General features: G+C 56.0%; 1 protein-coding gene across 1 annotated transcript in view; it reads right to left on the bottom strand.

Moving 5' to 3' along the window:
• Nucleotides 1-23,626, bottom strand: part of ITPK1 (inositol-tetrakisphosphate 1-kinase) — a 161,992-nt gene that overhangs the window by 118,368 nt on the left and 19,998 nt on the right. The window contains exon 3 of the mRNA XM_079914618.1: nt 3,613-3,637. Within this exon, the coding sequence (XP_079770744.1) occupies nt 3,613-3,637 (25 nt within the window). The remainder of the gene's footprint in view (nt 1-3,612; nt 3,638-23,626) is intronic.

The following is a 23,626-nucleotide window of genomic DNA, read 5'->3' as shown; positions in this document are numbered from 1 at the left end:
AAGGATGTATGCCCCGGGGTCACACATCACGTGCAGATCTGCCTGTGGGTAATGAGAGTGTGTGCTTCTCCTGTAGACAACCAGCTTCCAGTATGCCAGGCGCGGTGCCAACTGCTTTACCCAAATTAATGCAATTTGTCCTCACAGCAATCCCAGGGGACAGGCACCACTACTATCCCCATTTTACAGACAGGGAGCCTGAGGTACCTGGGGGTTAGGAAACTGGCCCGAGGTCAGACGGTCAGAAACATGAACCCAGGCCATCCGGCTCCCGCCCCCACTACGTGCACTGCCTCTGTAGAGACGGATGGAGGGCCGACGGGAGAGTTTACAAGCTCCTTCCCAAGCAGATCAGCTGTGGGAACTAACACATGAGTTGGCTGAAGATCTGCAAGAGTGACTTTCTTAAATGTGCTCCCACCCCCTCCTTGGAGAGGTTACACACAAATGCTTCCTTCCATTAAATGGCATCATTGCCTGGTATCCAGTAGTGCCCAATAGATGTTAGCACCCATAGTGTCACTGCTGCCATTCAATAGCTGGAAGAACAGCTCTCGTGACCAAGACAAACACTGCAGGTCTTACCATCATTTTACAGTCTTGGTTCCTGACCCTAGGTGCCAGCATGCTTTTTTTAAATAGTAGCCAAAGCCCAGGTAATAACAGGTATGGAAGCAAGGAGTAAACCGAGCCGTCTATTAACAGGCAGGGGAGACCCAGTTATCAGAAAAACCATGGGCTTCACAGACAAACCAACTGAGCTTAAATCCAACTCGACCGCTTCCCAGCTGAGTTCCCTGAGGGAAGTCACAACATTCTGAACCTGTTTCCTAATGTCTAAAATGGACGTGAAACACCACTCACATTACCAGGTGGCTGCACAAAATGGGACAATGGCCTTCAGAGCACCTGACACAGGAAATGCTGGGTGGAGGCTGGTGGTATGCTTACTCTCACCCTCTTCAGTCACTGCCACCCAGTGACTGGCAAACGCCCATCTCCAGCAGCCAGTGGCCCACCAGCCTGGGGTCTGGTGCACAGAGGCTCGGCTGATTTTGAAAAAAAAAAAGCCAAGTGGCTTGGTTTCCAATTTTTGCAAAGAACCTTTTCTCTACGTCTTGAAATTTCAAGTTCTCCAAACACTCGGGGATGCTAGGAGGAGGTGAAGAGAGAGGTGTCGTGGTGGGTTTTATTTTTAGATGGCGGCATGGAAAGCTTCCAGCCTGCCTTCACGCTGGTCCCCAGCCACCACTTGCTCCCTCCCTCAAGGCATCACCAAAATGAACAGTAGACCCATCAAAAAGGATTTCATAACTCTTCTTCTGCCTGGTAGATTCTAAAACAATGGCTTCGGTTTCTCATTCCACCCACAAAGTGGATTAAAGGTTTTCATCTTCCCAGGAAGCCATGTAAAGAGAACACACTGACCCCTCGGTTGTCCCTGACATCCCGAAGCTCCAAGGCACCCTCCCCCATCCCCTCTCCTCTCCCCTCCCGTGGGAGGGGTGGCATCCCACTGTGCTATAGTCCAGGATCTGGTGTGAACAGAAATCAGGTATTGGAGGTAGAGCATATCTCTTCACCTTTTAAGCAGTGGTTGTTCGTGAGCATGCGAATTCATTTCCTCTAAAAACAGCTCCCAACAGAAATTTCCTCATGGACCCTGATGGGAGGCTGTAGCTAACCTCAGGGAAGCACTTGGCCCTTCACACCGGTAACCTCCGACGATCGCTCCAACTATGGGTCTAGGCCTTGGTGGTGGGTATAGGAGCATCTACAAAGGATCTGGGGGCTTCCAAGGTAACCGTCAAAAAGGACTGAGAGACAAAACTAAGCCAAAGCATCCTGGAGCAGGAAACACCTAAGCTCCAGAATGACACAAATACAACCGCACCTCCTCTGCCCGCTGTTGGACCCCTAGCAGGCATTACCAATCGATCCCTGTCCTCAGCCATTCACGGATTTTAGAATCCTCCAGGCACCCACTACTAATCAATCAGAAATGACGCTGAAAGCATACTTTTTAGTAGGCTTCAGACCTCCCCCTTTTGATGGATGGAGAAACTGAGGTCCACAGAAAAGCTCAGTGCAGATCATGAAACTGCAGAGCCAAGATGAGGCAGGATGAAAACTACACAGCTGCTCAGAGGCTTCTAGAAACTACCTCCTCTCCCAAAACAAACCTCAGCCTTGGGGTGACAAGTTCAACCCACAAGCTATGAAGAGCGAGGCCAGGAGGAAGAACTCAGCAGCCGGCCACTCTGGCAGCCAGACAGAGGCCCCCAGCCTCACCCCACCAGCCAGGCCCACGTGGTCCCAGGAACAGAGCAGCTTGAGACCAACACCCGCAGAACCTACTAGGTGTGGGGAGGGGGACTGGGGCCGGAGTTAACACGGAGGGCTCCGAGAGCTTCTCAGCAGGCGTTATGAAAACCTACTGCAGATACTGTATCAGAGGGCCAGGCTCCCCATCGGCCCTGAGGTAGCCCCGGCCTGGGTTACCCTCTCTGCAGCTACAGCTGGAAGAAGGGCCGCCCGCCGAGCTGCACAGACAGGCAGACTCACCCTGGACAGGGACAGAGAGGGCGACAGCAAGCACAACCAGGCCACCCTCGGGTCTCACCAAGACCCACCCTCGGGTCTCACCAAGACCCACCGCTACCTGCTGGGGAGCAGGCAAAACCTCTGGGGCAAATGTCACAGCCTACCCCTGACCAAGAGCTGAGGGAATCGTCACGTTGACACAGAGAGCAGTGGTCCCCTTCCCATCTCCCATGAGGTGTCTTTGCCAGGACAAATGCAGCTGGCCAGAGGGATTCCCTGGCGTGACACACCCAACCCCCCCCCCCTCCCTGCCTCCCCACTCTCAGGCAGGTCCAACCTCCCGGCATTACTGCTGCAGTCCAATGCGGTCCGAGCTTGTCATCTATTTGGGGCCCACAGGGCAAGCCCCACCCTGCCCCACCCCACCCCACCCCCCCAGGAGAGTCTCTCCAACCATCCTCCCTTCCCCAGTGAGCTCCTGACCCAAGTCCAACCCAGGGTGAGGCAACACAGGGGTCAGGAGCCCCCACTGACTCAGTCCACACTCCAGGGGCCAGGGGTACATCGGGAGGATCAGATATGGCCACTGAGAGCAGAAAAGGGGTGACAAGGGGGAGGGGGACGAACCCTGGGGCAGGGGGAGGAGCATCGGTGGAGAAGACGATACCACGTCAGCCATAATACGAGAATGGTCCAGGGTAGGAGAAGGCCTGTCCCCAGAGCTCTAACAGCCGAAGCAGAGCCCCTGGGGGCTGGAGCTCCCGCAGCGGAGCCTGAGGACAGGCGAGTGGCTGGGTGGCTACGCCCCTCACCCGGCCCATCCCCGCCCCCACCAAGGGCGCCACAACTCCCGCACCAGCAAAGCAGAGCAGTTCCTCAACCCCGACACACCGCCAGCTCCAGCTCGGTCCCGCCGGGGCGGCAATCACGTCCATTGCACGGGGAGAGAAGTTAAAAACGAGAGCACGTAAGGAGAGGCCAAGCGCCCAGACTCTTCAGGGAGGGGGGAACAGTGAGGGCTGAAGGCCCCCCCAGCTGAACAACGGCGAGGGTGTGGTCTGTACTCACCTGCACGACTTCTATCCCTCGCTTCCTGTGGAGAAAAACAAAGAAAACACGGGTTACTCCAGCAGGCAGGAAGCATCCTTCCAGAAACTTCACTAGGGCCAGCTGGAGGCAGAGCAGCGAGGAGACTGCAGCTGCACTGCTCAGGCCATGGTCCCCAGAATGGCCTTGTTTTCAAGGGGGAGGCTTATGAACTCCTAGCCAGCCCTCAAAGCCACCTTGCGGCTGAAAGCGAGGGCTGGGTGCCCAGAGGAAGCCGGCTAGAGGCCACTCACGGCCAGCCGTCCCGCACACCAATCCCGGGGCCAAGGCTTCGGGGGCACAGCTCCAACCTGGACCACCCCAAGACCCTCCCACCACCGATGGCCTTAACCCAACCCCCCAACCCCACTCCCTCCCGGGTCAGGTCGGACACCTTGGCCCAGTCCCTCAGGCCGGCCTCAGCCCATCCCACCGCAGCCCATCCACATTCCCACGTGCAAGAGGCCCCAGGCCCTTCAGTCCTGCCCGGCTGCTTGTCCACTGCTGGTCATCTCTGCCCCACTGACATCCTGCCCGCCCTCTGAGCCTGGTTCAACCACCACGGTCCTCGCCAATATCCTTCCAGGCCTGGACTTCGCCTTCCCCGTATCTCCCCGCACAATCCCAAGGCCGCCGTGCTCCCACACGCGTGCCCTCACTCACCCCACCCCGTGGAGCCTGGGTTGGGGTCCGTGTCTCCAGAGGAGCACACAAAGGCTCCCTGCCAACTCCCCCACCCACAGCCCTTACTGCAAGCGGTTCAGGACACACAGGGCTGCGTGGCACCTCCAAGCCTCGGTCTCCACCCTCCATCCCAGCCTTCAGGATTCGGCTCTGACAGACGCCCTCCCAGGAAGCCTTCCCAGACTCACGGCGTCCTCTCCCGGCCCGCACATGCCGGGTCAACTCGGGGCACCGCTTCCCAGCCCATGGTTCCGGAGCGCCGACCAGCTGTCCCCTGGGGGCGGAGCGCGTGTGGACCGCAGACAGCACGCCAACAGCCCGGGCCGTGTGCACTTTCCTGAGAACAGAGGCTGAGTCCCCACAGACACTCAGAGGAGGCTGTGATCAGGCGAGGTCAAGGCCTGGGGCTCTCTCGCCCTCACTCCCTCCTTGGAGCAGGGTCTGAGGCAAGTTCGCTGTGCGCCCGCCTGGCATCCAGACGTCCCTGAACATAGACACAGGAGCCGCAGCTCGGTTCCTGTGCCTGGCCTGGCCCTTGGGGGACAATACAGATGCAACAGCCACGGTTTGGGCCCCCGAGAGCCTCACAGCCTAAGGGAGGAGACGACACAAAACCCCAGAGGAACCTCCAGGCCACGGTGAACAGGCGTGGCACCTCACACGGCACAGCAGGGGTGACACCCGCCAACCCTCCCAACAGGCATTTCCCAGCACCTTCCGAGCACCGGGGCACAGAGTGGAAACTCACAAGGAGGCCACCACGTAAGACAGCAAGGCACAGCAGGTGACCAGGTCACACTGCAGGACGTGCCCGGCTGCCCGCCCCTCCACACCCAACACCTCCCAGGACCCTGGGCCCCGAGGAGCCCCATCTGAAAACCACAGTAGCTGATGCTTTCGGGGCCCTCGCCGTCACTCAGCTTTCTCTGCAGACACCTCCCAGGACCCCGGGCCCCGAGGAACCCCATCTGAAAATCACAGTAGTTGATGCTTTCAGGGCCCTCGCCGTCACTCAGCTTTCTCTGCAGTTCTGGAAGGAAAGGCAGCCGATATGCATCTGCTACCACGACTGCATGAGGGGACGGGCTGGACACGACAGCACCGCCCTGGGCCACCAGAGCCCACGGCAGGGGGACAGACGGCGTCACTTAGAACCCATGTCACACCCAGGCGTCGGCTCACAACCCACGCCATTCATTTCTGAGCCCTGTGGACACCCCAGAGCCCCTGCCTCATCCCCAGACCATCCTGGCGCCAAGGGAGCATCGGTGACGGTAACCCGCCATGGTCACGTGGCCTGTGGCCGTGACTGGCTAGGTTAGGCACAGCGCGCCTCCTCACCCTGCCAGCCCCCACCCGCAGCCCTGGATAGGGATCTTCAACAGCTGAGGGGGGAGCCTCAGGGGACGAGTCTCGGGGACAGACAGACGGCCTGCAGGAGACAGGCCCGTGTGTACGTGACCACGCCAGGTGGAGAGGGCTTCAGCCAGGCGCCGGGCCCGGCCTGGCTTCTCCCTCCAAGTTAATTCTCTCGGCATCCAGGTTATCCCGGCGTGTGGCTCTCATGTCCTCAGGAAGGCAGCTGCAGTCACTTCCGATCCATCCACATCAGACATCAGCCCAGACAGTTCCCACCCTCCTTACCCCTGTCCTAAAATACAAACAGGACTCTAACTCTGAAAACAGATAGAACACGTAAAATAAAAGAAACAAAAAAAGTGGTCTCGAGGACAGACTGACAACCTGAAGTGGGGCTGAGCTCCCAGGAGCCAGTGCAGTTTCTCTGCAGCTCAGAGCATCAAGAACAGGATAAACTGCACCTCTGGCAGAAAAGACGGGGCTCGGGTCCCCTTTCCACACACGTCCGGCCACACGTACACCAGACACCCTCGTGGTGAGAGGAGCTAAGGCCCACTGAGTGCTCACGGCACCTTCCGCGGTGATTGCCCATTACTCTGACCGGCAAGCTGAGGCCCGGCTGCCTCAGGAGAGCGGGTGCTGGCTCTGCAGCTGGGCTCCCCACACCACGCAGTCATGGCGCAGCTGGCTCAGGAGGTGCCAAGAGGGCAATCCTGGTCTCCATGCCCCACGGCCTCGGTGTGATGCGGAGCCTAGGGACACAAGCAGAAAACCACGTTCCCTAGGGCGGTGGGATGCCACGCACCCCATCACCGCCCACTCAGGAAAATAAGGTATAACCTGCCGGGGCTCCCTTCTGCACCTGAAACCTCTGCAGAACAAAGGTACCAAGAATGTTCATTTCCCGAGCAGCGGGCTCCTGAAACCCGGCCCTAACCAGAAAGTTCAGAAATTGAATCATGACACCAAAGGAGAAGCGGGAGGAGGGGGCGAAGGAGGGAGGGAGACGGGAGGGGGAGAAGGGAAGAGAAACCAAACCTGTCGTCAACTGAGTAAACTGCTCCTCCTGAAAACCCCAGCTCCCTGACCTCACCCCACAGACACACTTGAACGGGCAAAGCGTTTCAGGCTGCGGACGTTAACTGCCCCACTGCCCAAGACAGCAAAAGCCTGGCAGCGCCTAAACCCCCCAAAAGGGGCCACTAACAAACTACATGCAGTCAAAGGAATACTATGCAGCAGTTAAAAGAACAAGGAAGTGCTCCAGGCCCCATAATGCATTTGTCATCTCCAAGACACTGCTACGGGAAAGCAACGTGCGAACCCTGTGGGCCGTAGACAGTTATTTGGGTTAAGCACGACACCCAGGACAAAAAAGGCGTGCTTGCATATATGCAGAACGAATCTGAAAGTACTACCAGAAAATAGTTGTGGCCTGGCCTCTAGGCAAGGGCGAGGGCAAAGGTGGCTGGGAGGTGATGTGAGGACACTTCCTTTTCACTGTGCACCCTCGTGCACTTCTTGAATTTTGTGCCAGGTGCCTCTAACGCATGTCCCAAAACTAGGGAAATTTATATTTTTTTACAAAATAACAGTTGTCAGCATTCCCAGGGTCTGGCATAGAGTAGATGCCTGGTGAAGGCATGGGTCAATCGACCAGTTGATGCAGTGAAGAAGAGGAGCTCAGGATTTATCTAGAAAAGCTCCCCTGTGCTGCTCAAAGAGGAGCCGCCATGACACCCCTTCCAGGGCCACGGGACTGTCACGCATCAGAGCACCCAGTTTGGATGCTAAGCCCATTTAAATACTTGGGCACCGGGGAAACAGATCGGGAGCGAACACACTGCAGTGTTAACTGTGGCTGCAGCAGTGAACTGATGTGTGGTTCTTTTCATTTTCTGGTAGTTTCTAAGTTTTCGACAATGAGCATAGATACTACCTCTAAAATTATAGAAAAAGTAACAATAAAAGTAACAATAAAAGTTAAATGATTAAAAGTTAAAACCTGCATCTCAAGAAAATGCAGGCTCTAAATTGTCATTTCCTTGATAAATATTGGATTAATAAGTTTTGGACAGAGGTGTACCTCACAACCCATAATATAAACCTGCTTTTCCAAAAGCTGGATGTCCCATACGGGAGGGTCCGTTTTGCAAAAGGGACCTCCCTCTCCAGACGACCAAGGAGAGCATACCCTTGGGGAGTTTAAAATACTTACAAAACGGAGTACCTTTTCAGGGTAGAAGACACAGCAATCAGAGAAGGCTTCAAGGAGGAGGCGGCATTTGCCATTCGAACAAAAACTGAAGGGCAACTACAGACAGATACTGGGGAGAAGAAGTTAAAGAGGAATAACACGAGGAGTGCTCCCCCTTCCCAAAAGTCATCTGGGAGTGTGGAAGCATAAGCCCCACTGAGAGGGCAGGCGGGGGCGATGAGAAGTGGATACAAGATGCAGGCTGGGCACAGCCCAGGGGCCCAGAATGTCACCCCACAGGCCAGTGGGTTCCAAATGCCAGGATAGATGACTAAGAATCACCCCTGGAACTTGTCAAAAATACTAAATTCAAGGTCCGGTCCCAAAGGCTCTGATTCAGGAGGTGAAGGGCAGGGTCTGAGAGGAACTCGGGGCTCATCCAGCTCCCAGGTGTCCTCTGGAGCTGCCAGGTGTGGAACAGCTGCTCGTCCCCAAGGAGCAACTCCTGCCGCTTGAGGAGCAGTAGGACCAGATATGCCCGGGAAGGGGCGGGGTCCTGTTCGTTCAGGGGCAGCCCCTCCAGGTCTTGGGGACAGGAGTAGAGGTCACGAAAGAACCAGAGCTAGCTGTGATGCTCACAGTCTGGGTGCAGCAGGCTGAGAACGCACGCCAGCACCAGGGACGGAGCATAGCAGGAAGACGGTAACTTCTCCATTTTTTGACCGCAGTGGTGCCAGGAGGTGGTCAGAAGCCCCCACTGAGCTGAGCAAACAGTTCAGGCCTGTCTGGGAGGCAGGCAGACGTGGAAGAGGTGGGGGGCGTCCCCATGAGGAGAACGCGGAACCAGACCCAACTGTACCTCGTGCCTCACTTTCCTCACCTGTCAAGCGAGGAGAATCCTGGACCCCACCCCCAGCACAGGACTGCTGGGCCCACGCTGGGGCTGGGGGCCTGTTACTTCTGTTCTGCCCTGCCTTCCTGCCCTTTCAGAACTGCCCCTCCTCTATCCATGTGATTCTGATGGGCAAACAGAAAACTGAGGCGCTGCAGCCCCTCCAGGGGTGGGCACGTGGCCTGGCACCTCACTTAGCTGCAGGATGAGCGCGGGACCCCAGCCAGACCAGACCGGGGCCTTTCCAGGACGGCTCCTGGGGCAGTGTCAGCAGCACGAAGGGCACGTCCCGGAAACGTCTGAGGACACCATGGGCAGACTCTCAAGAAGGAGGCTACACCAGGAAAAAAGCCCAGCTCTCCCTTGCCAGAGGCCAAGGCCCCAATCCAGCCGGCCTAGAGCCTGCCCTCTCTAGACTTTCAATTGTGGATTTTGAGTTTCTGTCACTGGCCACTGTCTTGCCTAATACAGCAGAGCTTAGTAAGTAAGAGCAGCACCCACTTCCTGAAGACAAAAATCACCCCAAATGACACGGTGTGGGGGGGGGGGACAATACAGGACAGGAGTCCAGTGAAGAGGACCAAAAGCAAGAGGACTAGAAAAGAGCAAGGTCCCAGAAGCCAGGGAGGCAGGACCATCCAGAGGCACCAGCCCAAACCACTCAGAGGCCACCATAAGGCCTGAGACTCAGCTGCCGGGTGTCGCACCAGGAAGGGTAACAAGGTACACCTTGGGACACCAGCAGGCCTGCCTCACAGCACAGCGGGGCCCGCGAAAACCAGCAGCAAGAACAGGACGTGTTGCTGAGCAGCCCCGGGTCTCAGCTTTCACATCTGTTAAATGGGTCTGACCCTTCCAGACCTTCCAGGGCAAGTATGAGAACCGAGGGCTGCGGGCAAGTGAAGCATATGCAATGGTGAGTCAGCAGGGAAGAGGGGATTAGGCCGAGACAGCGGTACCCTCTGACCAACACGAAAAGAAAAGTCCCGTGACAGCTGGGAGAATTCCAGGTGCTCTGAGAGAGCAGAGCAGCGACCAAAGAAGAGTGAAGTCTGCCAAAAAGGGGGCCCTTGGGTTCATCAAGAATCGCTTTCTTGGGACTTCCCTAGCGGTCCAGTGGTTAAGAGTTCGCCTTCCAATGCAGGGGGTAGGGGTTCGATCCCTGGTCGGGGGAGCTAAGATCCCACATGCCTCGCAGTCAGAAAACCAAAACATAAAAAAACCCAGAAGCAATATTGTAACAAATTCAATAAAAGACTTTAAAAATGGTCCACATCAAAAAAAAAAAAACAAAAAAGAAAAACTTTAGGGACTTCCCTGGTAGTGCAGTGGTTAAGAATCCACCTGCCAATGCAGGGGACACGGGTTCGAGCCCTGGTCCGGGAAGATCCCACATGCCACGGAGCAACTAAGCCCGTGCATCACAACTACTGAGCCTGCGCTCTAGAGCCTGCGTGCCACAACTACTAAAGCCCGCGTGCCTAGAGCCCGTGCTCAGCAACAAGAGAAGCCACTGCAATGAGAAGCCCGCGCACTGCAATGAGGAGTAGCCTCCGCTCTCCGCAACTAGGGAAAGCCCCCGCGCACAGCAACGAAGACGAAACGCAGCCAAAAATAAATTAATTAAATAAATTTAAAAAAAGAATTGCTTTCTCACGATATGCAAAGCCACAGCCACCTGCCTCCCACCCAGGCACAGCAGAGGGCTGGCCACAGTGCACAGCAGAGGAAGGATAATCCCGCTGGGGAGGGAGGCTGGCCAGGCTGCCTCGGAGCAATTTCACAGCAGAGGGGATCAACCCGGAAACACAGGTTTCCCCCACGCCAACAGGCAGGGAGAAAGAAGCTGCACCTGCACCAGAGCTAAAAACCACTTAGAGACGGGAAGTGTGTAATTATGTAAGTGGAAAGCCAGGCACATTCACATCCCAGCCGTTTGCAGCACAGCTTGGTAATCACCAGATTTCAGGAGCCCCGAATAACAGGCCCTTTCGCACTGCGAGGCCTGCAGGCAAAGCCCCTGCCCCCGCCTCTCCCCAGCCTGCAGAAGGCAGGGCCTCGAAATGTCTCCCGAGGACTCAGGGTTCCCCGAATAGGCGGCTGGGCCTTCTCTTTCACCCGAGTGCGCAGAGGGACACGCTGTCCCCACCACCCCAAATGCCACACCGGCACCACCACCTAACCCACGCTCCAGGACAGCCCCTTAGGAGCCCTCCTTGGCTCCGTCCTCCTCAGGGACCCCACACCCCAGCACAGAGCATGGATGTGAAGGACGCCTGGCTCCGTGCCGCTGACCCCTGCTAGGCTAAGAGCTAGTAAAGTGGACATTAATGGTGACCACCAATATGACAGTTCTCCTCCTCCTGGACGCTCCCCTGGACACACACACATACACACACACACGCACACACACACACACACACACACGCTCACTCACTCAGCAGGCTAGGCATAGCCATGTGGCTTGCTTTGGCCAAGGAAATGTGCACAGAAGTGCCCCATGTCATTCCTGAGGAGAAGCAGTCGATGGCCAGTGGTCGGCTCTCCAGCCAGTCCTCCTGGTCGTCAGCAGCTGTGGGGACACGGGGTGGGGGGGGGCACAGACGGCCCCCAAAGCCATCCCACACCCACTCCTGGAAAGAAACCTGGCTGGGTGGCTATGAAGCCAGGCTGGGAACCAGAAAAAACTCTATTTAAAGAGGACCTTCAGCTTAGCAGTGGCTCTCAACCAGGGCAATTTTGCCCCAAGGGGACATTTAGCAACATCCGAAGACATTTTTGATGGTCAGACCTCGGGGAAGTGCTCCTGACATCCAGAGGGTGGAGGCCCTACAACGCACAGAACAGCCCTTAAACAGAGAATGATCTGCAACACAGCACCGAGAATGAGAAACGCCGAGATGCAGAGGACCAGCCCTGGAGAGTAACGCAGGCCCAGAGGGGACTCTGAATGAGCTATAGAAAAACGTGTTGTTGCAAACCTCTCAGGGATGCCTGTTACTGTAGCCTAACCGGGCCTAACCTGACTGATGAACGCTCCTTGAGGAATCGGGGCTTGTGCCCTCTGTCTACACCCCAAATTCCTAGCACAAGGCATCTGGAGGCGCAGCACACAAGGCATCGGGGGTGGGGGGAGTGGCACAAGTCCCTCCCTTTATCAAACCCCCTCAAGAGAGACCCTATGCTACAAAAACACTCAGGCCTGACCCAAGTCTGTGCCTCTGCGCAAGCTGTCCCCTCTGCTGGAACGCCCCTCCTCCTCTGGCAAAGTCCTGCTCGTCCATCAGGGGAAGCTCAGACATCATACCTGCCGAGAGGCTGCTCCCAGCCCCTTCCCTGGGCAGAAGTAATGGCTCTTTAGCCACACAGCCATGGACACTCAAAAGACTGCTCTGTGCTCAGTTTTGGGCCGTGAGCCCCCGAGGTCTGAGAGTTTGTCCTTTATTCCAGTGCCCCGTGCCCACCACCGACACCCCCCACCTGGCAGGTACTCTGCAAGCACTTCCTGAATGAAAGAGGCTGACAGCCTCCAGTCCATCCCTGAGTGTCCCTGCCCGTCTGCGTCCTCGGCAGCCCGGTTCACTTGTCGATGGTTTCATAATTTGGATTTGTCTTCTCTTGGCAGTGCCAGAAATCGAAATGGCCCAATACAAAGGCAACATACAAAGAGAATTTTAAAGCCAGTGCAAACATTTGAATTGTTTGGACAGCTCCAAGAAAGAACCAGATAAACTGGAAGCTAGCATATGTCTTTTTTTCTTGGGGGGGGGGGGGTGGCACGGGTGGGAGGTCAGGGGGAATGTAAAACCCTTCCCCTGATTGCACAGTCACCACCTCCGGTAACTGAAGACCTTCCCCCATACTAGGTGCCCCACCTGCAGGAGGTGGGCCAGAGGGTCCCGGCAGTGGCATGAGTCAGCGTGTCCCTTCCGACCTAGAACGAGCCCAGGGGATGCCTGGAAGTGGCTTTTCCTCATGAACCCAGGATGTGGGCAAGAGGCAGAGCTAGTGACTCACCTTCCCGGCATCTCCAGGAAGAAAACAGAACCACCGGGGCCAACAGGCCTTTGCTGTGGAGGCGCATAGCAGCACAGGGGCTGAGGCACCTTAAAACCCCACCCCCTCAACTTTCAGGGTGGGGAAACTGAGGCATGGGTGGAGATTACCCAAGAATGTGTTCTGCTGCATCCAAAGTGTCACGTTTCAGATTAGAAATCGCCCTGACTTATTTTCATCTGAAAATAAATGTTGAAATTCCCTTAACGCCTCCACTTTTCAATATAAAAATTCTCTACTTGAAATTCTTTTTAGGTCTTTCACTACCCCCTTGCAGGTGCTAAAATTTTTCCTTCTCATTATTAAGGATGGGCCCTAGGAGCGGGAGACCCACAGGGGCATCAGGAGGCGTTGGTTCCAGCGCTTTCCCCCACCCCCAGCCCCAGCAGTCAGTCGACCTGCCTCAGGGCTAATGACTCAGTCGGTTCTCTTCAGAGCAGTTTCTTATTCCCAGGAATGCAAAGTCTCTTTAACATCAGCCCAGTGAACAAGGTAAGCTCCAGCAGGAAGGGAGACAGGAACCCCTGTGCTGATATTTCTGCCCTTTGGACCCACGGGGGGAGGGAGAAGCCTGCCCAAGAAGTTCTGAATTGTTTTTAGCACCTATCCTCAAGGTGCCACACGCTCTCAAAATAACTGCACAAGTGTGTGTCCCAGGACTGCTTCTGGGACGCTGACACTCTTTCACAGGCTGCATTCCAGAGCAGATTAAATATCTCCATCCACCCAGATCCTGCTGCTAGCACTCCCTTACAATTGAAAGCTCCCTCCAGCCCCAGGGCTGGAATCCAAGACCAAGAGAAGGGTTCTTTGAGCCACCATGGTTGGGGCGGGGGTGGGAATCTCTGCCCTGCGCTGTGCTGGAACTCCAAACACAGGAGCACAGAGCTCCCCGTCTGACTCTCATCAGACATTTGCTGGCCACGGGGCCCTTGAACACAGCAAGCCCCTCGGCGATGGCGGTGAGCACGGGAAGGTTTCTGAAGACTGCTGCTTGAGCTGAGCCCCAGGGGTGGCCAGGAGGGGGGCTGCCAAGGCGTACCAGGAGAAGGCTGCCGCTACAGCTGGGGCAATGCCAGGGCCTCTGGGCACTGGGGTTCCCTGGGCCCCTCTGCCATTAGCACCAAGGCTGCTGTCACATCAAAGCAAAGGTGAGGTTAGCCCCATCCCCAATCTCTGAAAACTTAAACCACAAGCACCTTATTCAAATACTTCCCCAACCCCCAACTACTTTCAGGATAGGGGGTTGGGAAGACAGGCCCAGGGAGTCAAGTAACAACCTTACCCATTGGTCTGTGACTAAGGGCAGGGAGTCAGGGCCTGGCTCTGACCTTGACCTAGTCCCTCCTGACAGGTTCTGAAAAAGGCGGTGCATCAGAACAGTATATTCATTTCCTATTGCTGTTTTAACAAATTACTACAAAGTAGGGCTGAAAATAACACAAATGTATTCTCTTGCAGCTCTGGAGGTCAGGAGTCTAAAATGCGTCAGCAGGGCCGTGCTCCTCCTGGAGGCTCTGGGGAGAAATCATGCCTTTGCTGTTTCCAGTTCTAGAAGCTGCCTGCATTCCTTGGCTTGTGGCCACATCATTCTGACCTCTGCTTCCACTGTCACATCTCCCTCCGACCTTCCTCTTATAAGGACCCCTGTGATGACACTGGGCCCTCCCAGATAATCCAGGATAGTCTCCCATCTCAAGATCCTTGACCTTAATCACATCTGCAAAGTCCCTTTGCTACGTAAGGGACCATATTCGCAGGTTCTGAGGACAACTGGGCGGAGGGGGACATTATTCTGTCTAGCCCAACAACAAGGCTCTCGCAGCTCTGCCACTCCGGAATCTCAGACACTCTCTCAAAGTGCCCACATGTGGGCTGGTGGCAGATTAAGATTTGCCCAGAGGTTCGTTGGGGGTCTCGACAGTCACCAAGGAGGAGGCTGGGGCTCAGTCCGCGCAGTGCCCGCAGGACTCCAAAGGGGCAATGGATATAACCAAACGCTGACATGGGTCCCTGATGGGAAGAGGCACCCAGGGCCTGGGTGGCGAAGACCTAAGGCCCCAGGCCTGGAAGGCTTGGTTGTAAATTGGGGGAAGCGGTGATATTCCTGACCCTTGGGTCCACCTCAAGGTCTATGAGAAATGCCCAGACCACTTAGGCCTCCCCACCCTCCGCTCCAAGGCCACCTGGCTCCAGCGAAGGCCACAGCTCCAAGCTGCCAAGTGGATGCAAGAGACACTCTCCAAACTCAGGCGTTTGGGGCCTGAGCCCAGCACCTAGGCACACCGGGGCCAGAGAGGGCCTGCAGAGCCCCCTTTTACAGGCCCGGGGTATCAGGCCCTGGCCCCTGCCCACTTCAGATGCACTGAGCGGCAAACTCTAGAAACAGGCAGTGGCTTCACCTGGTGCCTCTGAGACCCTCAAATTTCAGGGAAGGTTCCAAAGGCCTGGATACAACCCAAACAAATGATTGGCAACACCTGTAATTCCTGAGCCCCCTCACTCCCCACTCAAGGAAAAAGGGGATCGAGGAAGAGGCAGGGGTAGGAGGCAGGGGCCAGGAGGGGCTATGAGATGGGCAACAATGACCACTTAGCATTCATTTCAAAGGCTGCATTAGGGGGTGTGACTGTCCTATTTCTTCAAGTGAGGACATTTAGAGAGGTTAAGAAACTCACCCAAACATTATGCTAAGTGAAAACAGCCAGAGAGAGAAGGACAAATACTGCATGGCATCACTCCTAAGTAGAATCTTAAACAAAAAAAAAAAATCAAACTCAAAGAAACAGAGAACAGAATGGTGGTTTCCAGGGGCTGGGGGTGCGGCTGGGGTCAGGAGGAAATGGGGAGAGCTTGGTAAACAGACAAACTTTCAGTTATCAGAAGAATATGGTCTGAGGATCTAATGAATAATACAGTGACTATAGTTGACAATACTGCATTATATAACTGAAATTTGCTGAGAGGAGAACTTCACTGTTTTCACCAAGAAAAGGAAGGGGAGTAAATATGTGAGGGGATAGATGTGTTAATTAACTCAATTAATCCTTCCACAGTGTGGAATATCGAATCATCACACTGTATACTCTAAATATATTACAATTTTGTCAACTATACCTCAATAAAGATGGAAAAAATACATATGTATTGCAAAAAGAAAAAGAAAGAAAGAAAAGAAAAGGAACTCACCCAAAGACTCACAGCAAACAAGCCACAGCGGAACCACAGTCTAAGGTCTGGTCTGTCAGCAAAGACCGTCCTTGCCCAGCGATCTATGAGGGTGCGGGTCCAGCCAGGTCTGCTAGGGGTGAAGCTTCTGGGATTTCCGGAGGAGGAACTGCTCTGGACAGACCTGCCTCTGCTCCCCCACCCAGCCCAGCCACTGCCCCAAGTCTGGGCTGAAATCCTTCCTCAGACCCCTGACCCCCAGGAGCCTGGAGGAGGGGTGGCATGGCCCCTGGGAGGCCTGAGGAGCTGTGACTGGCCACAGGCATCCCGAGACCACTGTGCAGTGGGGACAGGACACGCCTGGGTCACCCAAGGCCCAGAAGCAAGGGGAGCCGGCATGCCTGTTTTCCCCCCCTCCAAGGGGCGGACAGCTCCTTCTGGCCACTGTGTCACCTGAAATCCTCACTTTCCAAGCAGGAGGAACCCCTCCTACAAAGCAGAGGGACAAGGAGGCAGATTTTGGCTCAGCTGTAGGAGAGGCTGCCGGCTCCCCAAGGAAGGCTGTCCAGGCAGGTGGCGACGGCCCTGTGGTGGGATGGACTCAAGCCAAGGCTGGCTGCCCGTGTCACAGAGGGGAGACAGGTACATGGGGCAGGGGATGGGGCTAACGTCTTAGGAGGCCTTCCCCATCTCTAAACGTTTCTGACCCCCAAGGAGAAGGAGCAATTGGCCCTCTGGGCCCCCCGAGGAGGACAGAATGAGTCCGGGGCCTCAGAGGGCCCCACCACCAAAAGCTGAAGCCCAGAGCCTCCTCCCTGCAGGCAGGCACGTGCCCCACCTCCTTCCTGCCCGGCCTCACACCCTGCCAGGCTCTGCAGCTGGGAGCCATGGCAACAGGCCCCAAACAGCCCGAGACATCCCTCCGAGAGCCCCACGCAGGGTGTCACAGCAGCCGCCAACCCGAAGCCAAGAGCCGGGGCCCTGGGCAGAAGTGAGAAGCACCAAAACGAGGAAGCCCCGGGTCCAGCCAGAGGAGAACGCTTCAGTGCCAGCAAAGGGCAGCCTCCCCGCCCCAAGAGACACAGGCCTCCGTCCCGAGGGCCACCATCCTGCCGACCCCGCCCACCCCCCAGGGGTCCAGCCTGCGACCCTCTACATCTAAGACGTGACTCATCCCCTCCCTGCCCCCCACGCCTTCAGCTGCCCACGCCACACCCCCAGCATTCAAGACCTCTGCAGCAGGTGCCCACCTCCTCATGCACCCCGTCTGCTCCCAGCACACCTGACTCCGTGCCCTCCCCCACCTGCCCACGCTGGAACATCCCCACCCCTGCCCACCATCCACAGCACTGGAAGCCTCTTCCTCACACAGAGGGCAGCCCAAGAAGAAGGTGGCCGAGGAGCCCAAGGAGATAAATCCCAGCTGGAAGGGCCAGTAAAGAGTGCCTTCTCCTGACCTGGGTGCCCCCTCACGTAAGGACAACGCACACAGCCCACTCTGTTCCAGTCCTCGTTGGGGAGTGGGGGGCCCGCTTCCCCGAGGCAGGACGTTAACCTGCTGGACAATTCTCCAGGAATGACCTTAACTGCCAGGATAAGAACTCAAGATACAGAACTCAAGTGTCCAATTTGCAGGAGGTGGGGAGAGGAGGCTGTCTTTTTTCTTTTCTTTTTTTTTTTTTTTTGGCCAAGGTTTTCTTAAACCAGATTCTTCCTGATGGCTTGCTTTCCATCCAAGGCGTTCTTTTACTCATTCATTTATTTCATGCCTATTTCTTCAGCACCTACCACATGCCCAGCATGGTGGACACACACAGTCCTCAAGGAGCTTACAGCATAGAGGGGAGGGTGAACAACCAAACAACTGAAGTAAGTACAAGCTGTGACATGCTCTGAAAGGAACACTCGAGGGACTGACAGAGAAGAGGGGACTGTGCTGAGATCAAAAGGCTGAGGAGCAGCCAGATGTATGGTGGGGGGAAGAGCCTGCAAAGCAGCAGGAACAGCATGTGCAAACGTCCTGAGGTAGAAGGAGTTTACAGCAGCTGAAGAACTCAGAAAAGATCATGGAGGCTGATCCATGGTGAGGATCGAGAGGGGCAGGAGGTGTGTCTGGGGCTCTGAGGGGCTGTTTTTTTTTGGCTGTACCATTTGCTGTACCATTTGCTTCCCTGAGCCAAAAAATTTTCTTTTTGCTTAAGCTCATCTGAATTGGGTTTTCTGTCACTTGCATCCACAGAATCCTACAACATCCAAACCAACACATCATATTCTATCATCTTCTCCACCAACCTGGGCCCCAATCTTGAAAGCAAACACTCCCACCCATCCAGTCGCCCAAGCCGGAGCCTGCACCACCCTCCACTTCTCTCCCGCTGCCCCATCAGTCACCAAAGAAAGGTTTCATTTGGGCCTCTAGACAGCCAAGGGCTGGTGGTCCCTCTTCCAGGGAGGTGGCCTACTGCATGCTGGGAGGAGGGGCAGGAAGAGAAAAGCAGATGGTCTCTTGGCTGAGGGAAAAAGAGAACCCCCAATAACACTGGCTGGCTGATTGCATATAATTATGAAAGAAAAACGTTATTTAAAATTAGCTTCCCAAATGCGAATATAATTTCCAGCGTCCCTTGCAGTGGGGTTACAATGTCAGCCCAAGGAATGTTTTACCACCAGCACAGATCATTCAGGCCCCTGAAGGCAAAAAATAACGAAGCCAACAGGGGCACCAGTGCTCCCCGAGAAGCACTCCCAGCTGCCCAGGGGAAGCACCAGCCCAGGAAACCCAGCCCAGAACCAGCCCGGCTCCCCTCCACATCTGGCTCAGGGCCCTCCCCGAGAAGGCAAGAGGCATGTCTTTCTTCTTTTTTTCTCTATCTTTAGGGTCTTTGATGTTCAGACTCAAATCCCAAGAGCAGCCAGTTAATAATAACAAGGACAGCTTCAGTCTCTGTACGCCTCCTATACCCAGGTGCTCTACTCTGTGCCTCAGTTCTCCCATCTGTAAACTGGGCGTGACAATGGAGTGTAATTCACAGCGTGCTGAGGACTGAATGACGCCCGGGCAGCCAGTCAACAAGCCTCCCTCTCCCACTGAAGCCTCAGGACAGCACTGCCGGCTCTGCAGACGTGGAACCTGACCCTCAGAAAGGCTACACGAGCTCTTCGGCTAGTGGCTGAGGAGCAGGGATGCAAACCCAGTTCGGCCTGAGTCCAAACTCCTCAGTGTGCCCCTCCTGGCAGAGCTGCCAGGCCAGCGTGCACTCTGACCTCAGCCCACAGCCCGGCTCTCCCCAACCTTGGCACACAACCCTCTTCGGGACTCTGGGTTTTAAAACACCACGGGCTCTGGCTGGGCGGCTGACTTCCACTATTCCGCTCTCTCCCCAGGGGATGCCTTTTAGCTCTGGGCCCTCTGCCTCCTAGGGTGCCCCCATTTAATACACAAGAACCAAGGCCCAGAACTGAGAGGGACTTGAGGTCACAGGGAGGTCACACCCAGGATAAGCCTGGAACTCAGGAGGTGGCGGGCGCCACACTGGCATCCCCAGTCCGCACCAGCACCCAAGGAAGGGAAAGGCTATAAGAGGCCCATTTCAAAGATGAGAAAATCGAGGTTTGGAGAAGTATAAAGGGATAGGTTCAGGGTCTCCAACAAGGGCACAGGAGAGCCATGACCCCCAGGCCAGAGAACCAGCCACACGGAGTGCCCACAAGCACACTGCCATGCGGGCCTCGACGGATGTGCGAGGACAGTGCGCCACCAGAGCGGCCACCAGAGCAGGCCAGACCCACACCTGGTGGCTGGGTGGCAACAAAGCCAGCCTAGCAGTGGTTCTCACTGGAAGCAATTTTGTCTCAAGGGACATATGGCAATGCCTGGAGACATTTTTGGTTGTCACAATGGGGCGAAGGGGTGGCACCCAGTGGCTGGAGGCCAGGGATGCTGCTACGTCCACAATCCACAGGACAGCCCCTAACAAGCAGAAGGATCCAGCCCGAAACGTCAATCGTACGAAGGCTGAGGAACCCTGAGCGACAGAAATCTGTGAACAAGGATTTGGACCTTCCTGGACATGGGGTTGGTTCAAAACAACAAGACTTTCAAATAAATAAATATGCATATGTGTGTGTGTGTGTATTTATGTAAATATGGATATGGGTATGCACACGTGTTTTGCTTGCATTTGCTAGAATATCCTGGAAGCATAAAAAACTAGAAACAATTCAAAGGGGGAAGCTAGGGGTGAAGGGGCACAGCTAGGACGAGACCCTTTGCACTCTAAGTCCTTTCTTGCCTTTTGATTTGAATCGTGTGACTATACTGTCTATTTCAATACATTTATATCTCTGAAAATAAAAAAATAACACTTCCCTGCATGTAGAGTCTCTTTCAACTATCCAGCCTCTGGTTTGAAAGCCTCTGGAGCAAGACGACCTGAGGTCAGCCTTCCCAAATGTCTTCCTGACAACGCCGTGACTAGATCCTGGATTCAGATGCCCACAGAGGCACAAGGACAAACCCCAGAGAGTTCCACACACCCCCTGATCTGCCCCTCCGAGCCTGTCCCCACAGGGCAGGGCTCCCCACCCCCAGCTCTCTCCTCTTCACACTTGCCACCACCTGTTGCCCCCAAAATGACGCTCATAAAAGCAGGACTCTCTTTACTTCTTTTTTTTTAATTCATTGATTTATTTATTTATGGCTGCATTGAGTCTTCGTTGCTGTGCGTGGGCTTTCTCTAGTTGCGGTGAGCGGGGGCTACTCTGCGTTGCGGTGCGCAGGCTTCTCACTGCGGTAGCTTCTCTTGTTGCGGAGCACAGGCTCTAGGTACGCGGGCTTCAGTAGTTGTGGTATGCAGGCTCCAGTAGTTGTGGCACGCAGGCTCAGTAGTTGTGGCTCGTGGGCTCTGGAGCGCAGGCTCAGTAGTTGTGGTGCACGGGCTTAGTTGCTCCGTGGCATATGGGATCTTCCCGGACCGGGGCTCGAACCCGTGTCCCCTGCACTGGCAGGTGGATTCTTAACCACTGCGCCACCAGGGAAGTCCCAGGACTCTCTTTACTTTCACGACCCACAGCCGTGCATCTATGGACTCAATGCCCACTTCCTGACCCGGTAGGCAGATGAACAAGCACCCAAGTCTGGGGGGCAGGCCCGACCTCATTCACAGAGGACAGGCCCCCCAGGTTCTGGAGCCCCAAGAGCAGAACAGCCCACTGCTCTCAGTCCTTCGCAGGAAGTCCTCTAGACCTTCAACTACCCCAGTGAGGAACCTGAGTGCAATGAACACCCCAAATCCTACACAACTTCCTCCCGCTGCTGCCCCTACATGGTCGGGCCTTGGCCTACTCTCCCTCCCCTCCCCCAGCCCCACAGCCAGGGGTCAGCAGGTTTCCACACAGTGCTTCTCAGACGTGAGTGTGTAACGTGCACAGGCACCTCCCGAGGACCCCACCACAAAGCAGATTCTGCTCAGCGGGCCTGGGGCAAGCGGGCTCCTGCCACACCCTGAGCATGAGGTCCTCAAGCGTCCCCAGCCACCAGCCCAGTTCACCGCCATCTGCCACCGCACCCTCTGGACCCCCGTCACCTCTCGTCTGGATAACCATGGGTGCCTCCCCCTCCCCACACCCAGAGCCCACCTCTGATCTGTCCTCCATGGGAGCTGGCCAGTGGCCCAGCTCACATGCCTGCTGAGGCTCCCACAGCCTTCGGGACAGGCCCAGACTCCTGCAGGGATGGCTCACGGGGTCCTGTGCCACCTGACCTTGACTCAAGCCTGCCCCAAATGCCAAGGTCCAGATGGACTGGATGGCACTGGGCTCCCGGGACGCTCCCTCCAGCGTCCATGGCCTCGCTCCACCCCTCCCAGCAGGGAGGCTCTGGGGGTCACCCAGCTCTAACCCTGAGGGGTCCGGTAGAGGTCACTTAGCCTCGGCAAGAGCCTCCAGCCTCCGTTTCCTCCTTGGTTCAGGCCTGAGGGCCTGTGGGGTCTCCTCCTCCGCCCCTCCCAGAGGCCGGGGGTGGAGGAGGGGGAGAGGGGGAGGGGGGCAGGGGGCGGGGTTGCCAGGCAGGGGACGGAGGCACACAGAGGAAGGTAGCTGCTCTGCGCTGCTTCCCAATGAGAAAGAAAGGAAACAAGCAGCAGGGCTGTATCTGCCGGTCTGCTCTGGAAACTCATCTGTGCCCACAGCTCAGAGGAGGCTAAGAGGGACGTCCCCCCACCCCTGCACACCACCCCTCGCCTAAATCAACAAGAGGCTGTCAGACGGGCTCGTTTAAAAGCCACCATTTCATCATCAAGTGCTTGCCATGTGCTAAGTGCCAGCCGTGGGCCTCTTGTCCACCCACTGGCCCTGCAAGTGGGACTGTCACCATCCCCAAGAGAAGCTCAGGGACTTGCACGGACCTCCCAGCAGGGCAGCCAGAATCTGCGCCAGGGGCGGGGGCGGGGGGGGGGACCTCCAGGCTCCAGGCTCCTCACCACACCTGTTCACCTGCACAGCCATACCTGCCGCTCAGAGTGGGGATGCGCATCAGAGGTGCTCCTTCCCCTGTACCCCACCTCACTGCTCTCTAGATGCTCATCAGCCCAGGCTTCCAGTGGCTCTCTGCAGCCCCCATCTGCCCCTGACCCGACATGTCCCGAGTCCCTGTCTGAGGACCCCTGACCTCACAGATCACACCTTCCCGCATGCCGGCTCGCTACGTGGACTTCCTTAAATCCACACTCCTCTGTCCAGTGAGCTCCTCCAGACCCTCAAAGACCCAGCGGAAGCCTTCCTGGCTCCTCCTAGACGGAGAAAACTGCCCCCGCCCCCCACCACTACCGCTGTTCCGAACATGAGCACAACTAGCGTAACCCTTCAAGGCTTCTATCTCCCGCACACAGCTGAGCCCCCGGGTGCTCCCAGCTTAGTACCGGCTCTAACCCAGACCCACAGCACCACCGATAACACCACCTCCACAACTTTAATACCATCCGCCTCCCGTTTACCAAGGAACCTGGGATGGGGTACTTCCAACATTTATAAATAAATAAATGCGGCAGGCGGTGAACGACAGGGCTTTACATTCGTTATTTCAACTGACACATCAACCGTGAATGTTAAAAAGTGCTTTGCTTATCCTACAGATGTAGGAACTGAGGCTCAAGAGAAGTTCAACAACAGAGCTAGAAAGTGGCAGAAGCAAGGTTGAAACCCAGGTCCCTCCTTCCAAAGCCGGCTCTGGGCACTTTGTTATTCAGGTGGAGGGAGGGGAGCCCAGGCTGCCCCAAGCATACAGAAGAAGTGTCCCTGTGACCGCCCAGCCAGGAGGACGGCCTGCTCCAGGACACAGTCACACACACACACAGGTCCTCGCCCACCTGAGGGCTGAGCACGGCCCCGGGGCACAAGGAGCCAATGCTTTTCAGCTGACACTTAACATTCTCAAGAATAACATGCACAGACAGCCTCAACACCTTGCCCTGGAGCTCTGAACACCGCCCAAAGCTTTCAAAGCGTCATCCATGTTCAAGGGCCATCTTGTGGGGTGATTGGATGGGAGTCTTTGCCGTCCCCTCTCACATACATAGAACTCAAGCTGCACGCCATGGCGTGGGCAGCCCTGAAGAATCTGGCTCTGCCTCCCTCTCTACTGC

The sequence above is a fragment of the Stenella coeruleoalba genome (genome assembly GCF_951394435.1).
Source record: "Stenella coeruleoalba genome assembly, chromosome: 2".
Lineage (NCBI taxonomy): Eukaryota > Metazoa > Chordata > Mammalia > Artiodactyla > Delphinidae > Stenella > Stenella coeruleoalba.
The sequence above is the reverse complement of the archived record's forward strand: the minus strand, read 5'-3'. Positions and strand labels throughout refer to the sequence as shown.